Source organism: Chinchilla lanigera, unplaced genomic scaffold (genome assembly GCF_000276665.1).
Source record: "Chinchilla lanigera isolate Chin_1 unplaced genomic scaffold, ChiLan1.0 scaffold00049, whole genome shotgun sequence".
NCBI lineage: Eukaryota > Metazoa > Chordata > Mammalia > Rodentia > Chinchillidae > Chinchilla > Chinchilla lanigera.
Genome location: NW_004955450.1, coordinates 2,613,778 through 2,617,324, shown reverse-complemented (window position 1 = coordinate 2,617,324; position 3,547 = coordinate 2,613,778). Strand labels below are relative to the sequence as shown.

At 59.7% G+C, this 3,547-nt stretch overlaps 1 protein-coding gene and 1 long non-coding RNA gene across 2 annotated transcripts in view; one reads left to right on the top strand and one right to left on the bottom strand.

The window, feature by feature from the left end:
- Window positions 1-126, bottom strand: part of LOC102024629 — a 6,899-nt gene extending 6,773 nt beyond the window's left edge. Inside the window, exon 1 of the long non-coding RNA XR_001235839.1 lies at window positions 19-126. This is a non-coding gene — a long non-coding RNA (uncharacterized LOC102024629). The remainder of the gene's footprint in view (window positions 1-18) is intronic.
- Window positions 127-260: 134 nt separating this feature from the next.
- On the top strand, window positions 261-2,948 carry Odf3l1 (outer dense fiber of sperm tails 3-like 1). The gene is made up of 4 exons (XM_005393499.2): window positions 261-486; window positions 1,056-1,166; window positions 1,858-1,971; window positions 2,378-2,948. The coding sequence occupies exons 1-4, from the start codon at window positions 366-368 to the stop codon at window positions 2,857-2,859; spliced, it is 828 nt and encodes a 275-aa protein (XP_005393556.1). The 5' UTR covers window positions 261-365; the 3' UTR covers window positions 2,860-2,948.
- Window positions 2,949-3,547: the final 599 nt, after the last annotated feature.

The following is a 3,547-nucleotide window of genomic DNA, read 5'->3' as shown; positions in this document are numbered from 1 at the left end:
AAGAGGGCTTGTCGAAACCTGGGAGACAGGTGGCAGGGGCCAGGCTCCCTTTTCCACTCTGTCCACAGCCTGGGGAACCCCTTGGGGCAAGGAGCAATGCAGGTGTCCCTTCCCGCTTCCCTCACCCCAGGTCCTGGGACACCCTGGCCATTTAGCCTGCTTGGGGACCAGGGTTCCACAACTGGGCTCAAAGCATAGAATTCCACGCCACGGCCTGGTGCCACGGCAACTGGGGAAATAAACACTCAGCCTTCTGTGTCCAAGTTCTGCCGTGACGTCACCAGCTCCTGCCGCTGAGGAGTTGGAGGAGGACGTCTTCCTGCCCAGCCCCCACGTGTCCCTGGCAGGGGCGCCCAGCGTCAGCCATGAGGCTGCCCAAGGGGGCTGGCAACACTGTGTTCTATGCCCAGCACCCAGAAAAGGAGGAGAAGCTGCCCTCAAGGAAGGAGGTGAAGCAGACTCCAGTCATCATGGCCTTGATCAGAGGTGAGAGCCGTCCCGTCTGTCCTGGACTTGGCCTGCTGGGGTGGGGGCCCCACTATGAACCCTGCATGATGCCCTCAAAGCCTTATGGGAGACCTGTGGCTCTAGCTAAACTCAAGGCCAGCAATGTGAGCTACTTTTTTTTTTTTTTTTAATAACAGGGTCTTGCTATGTAGTCTAAGCTGTCCTCAAACTCTCGATGATCCTTCTGCCTCAGCCTCCTGAGTGCTAGGATTACAAGTGTGTGCCACTGCGCTTGGCAAGATTGATATTTCTGAGCCTCAATATTCTCATCTATAATGCAGGAAAATTAAGAATATTCCACCTCACAGGGTGATCAGCGGGCCTCACTGAGTAGCCCGTGTTGAAGTCCGCGTGGTACTCGATGCGGAGTCGCCTGCCTGGGAGGTTGCCGCTCCCCTCGGTCACTGCCTTCCCCCAGGCAGCAGCTCGATGGACTTGGTTTTGGAGCACTCAGCGGCCATGGCAGGAAGAGCCAAGACCCTGATGTTCCCCGGATGCGCTTGGTCTGGGCTTCCTGCCTCTGACCAGGGCCCTGTCTTTCCTCCCAGGTCCGGGGCCCGCCAAGTACCTACGGCCATCGTGCACAGGCTATGTGGCCCACGACAGCTCCCTGGTCCGGGGGCCGGCATTCACCCTGCATGAGAGGCACTCCGAGAAGCGTGAGCGAGTTACCCAGCCTGCCGTGAGGCGGGGTGACCTTCGGGGTTGGGGGACAGGAGAGGCTTGGAGCCATCTTCCATGGCCATAGACATGGCAGCCAGGGCCTGCTTTGAGTGGGATCAAAGGAGGCTTCCCCAGTGCCCAACTCCCAAGGCAGATGTCCCCAGGAGGCCAGGAAGGGACACTGGCACTGGCTGGCAGAGTGAGGCCCTTCTGCTCTGGACACCATGTGCTGTCTGGGGCCAGTGGGGACGTGATGGGGGTGGCAGCCCCAGGGCAGAGGAGCAGAGGCCATGCAGACCTGAGTCTGCAGGAGGAGAGGCTGGGCTTGACGTCCGGGTGCCTGGTGGGCCCCTCCTTGGGAGGGGCAGGGAACTCCCTGGCCTGGCCCTTTTTCAGTACTAACAATAACCACATGGCTGTCATTATCATCTGTTCTGATCTCTGACCATCTCTGCATCGGTGGCTGACCGCACTGCTCACTGTAGCTGTTATTCCATCCGTTCCCCTGAGCCAGTTCTTCAAAGCAGTGGTCATGTGATAAAAGTCCCATTTCACAGATGAACAAGTTAAGGGCCCAGCACCCTAGGGGTGCAGGAATCTGAAGAGAGCCCTCACTCTCGTTGGGAGGGAACAGTCTTGCCTGGAGGAGGCCAGGCTACTGACGGCCCCTCTGTGACCACCCTGCAGGGATCACAGACATATGCAGCCCTGGGCCCTGCTACTACTTGGATCCTAAAATAACCCGCTTTGGAATGTCCACCTGCCCGCAGGTGCCCATGGACAGCCGCGTCACCAGCCTGCGTAAGCTGGGCCAGGCAGAGGTGGGGTGGGGAGTTTGGGGCTGGGGGTTCCAAGCAGGGGCAAAGTGGGAGTGGATCTGTGGGTGAAGGTGTCTCCCTGCAGTGTCACATCAAGATGCCAATGTCACACTACGACTTCACTTTGTGTCATGGTGTGTCACCTAGGACCCACGCTAAGCATCCTTGCCTGTGCTGTCCTGGGTCCAGGGCACCACACCGACAGCCCAAGGCTGACGATAAGATGACACTGGTGGTTTTTATGTCATGATAAGTGTGTCGCTATCCTGGTAACCTTGTACTTTCCCCCTCCCTGTTCCTGAGGTGCCCAAGCAAGGCCTCAGCTCCGACCCAGGCCCATGAGCTGGGGTGCAGGGACAGAGCCTCTTCCCCACCCCTGTCCCCTGCAGGCCTGAGCCCCACACCGGCCCCTGGCCACTATAACCTGGAGAAGACCCGTCCCCCTGATGAGCGCAGGGCTCCCCAGTACAGCTTTGGCTACCGGTGCCCAGTCCGGGTGATGGATCCCAACCCAGCCCCCAACTGCTACCAGCTGCCCCTCTTGCTGGGGCCAAACACCCCAGTCCGCCGGGCTGCTCCCTGCTTCAGTCTGGCCCCTGCGGTTAAGACCTGGTTCTACCGGGAGAACCTGGCTGGGGGTCCTGGGCCGGCTGCACATGCCCGGCCAGAGCCGTCTGTGTACCAGAACCGCAGCCCAGCATACAGCATGGCACGGCGCCACGCTTACCCACTGGACCACACACCAAGGCCCGGGCCCGGCTCCCACGATGTGCAGCGGGTCACCCTGCACAAGCCCCGCACGCCTGCCTTCACCATGGGCACCAAGCACTCGGCCCACCTGTGCCCCCTGGTGGTGGACATCAGAGACTGAGCCTGCGGCTTGCCCTCCCGCCCTGCAGATGTTATTTTTCTATTCCAGCAGAGCTGGTGCCTGCATTAGATAAATATTTTGTGTGTTCATTCCTGCCTTCTGCAGATGTCTCATTGCTTCCTGGGGACCCTGCCTGGGGGGAGGGCTGTGGTCCTGGGTGGATGAATGCTGGTCTTGTTTATGGGTTCCTGTTTATGGGTTCCTATCCAGCCCACAGGGGCCATGGCCTGGGTAGCACTTGGAGAGCGGAGGTCCTCCTGACTCGGCCCCATCACACTGTGTGGCCTTTGCAACTCCTGCTGCTCTCTGGGCTTTTGGGCAGCAAGGGTTGGTGGGAAGAGGCCAGGCTCCCCGACTTCTAGGACTGTGCAGCTCTGCTTGCTGCCAGTGGCCCATGCCCCAGGGAGGAGCAGGCAGTGGGGAGCAGGTAGAGTCAGGAGAGCCTCGCTCTGGTCGGGGGCCAAGGGACAAGCAGAGACTGCATGCAGGAGGGCAATGGTGAAGACAAAGGGGACTGCAGAAGTGTACAGAGGGGTCCAGAGGCTGAGGGACAGCAAACAGGGCAAGGAGTCAGAGTGGCCAGGGCCTGGGTGCAGGAGGTGGTGCTAGTCCCAGGCCAAACTGCCGTGGGTGGCTTGGAAGCTGCATTCTTTTTTTTTTTTTTTTTTTTCCGGTACTGGGAATCGAA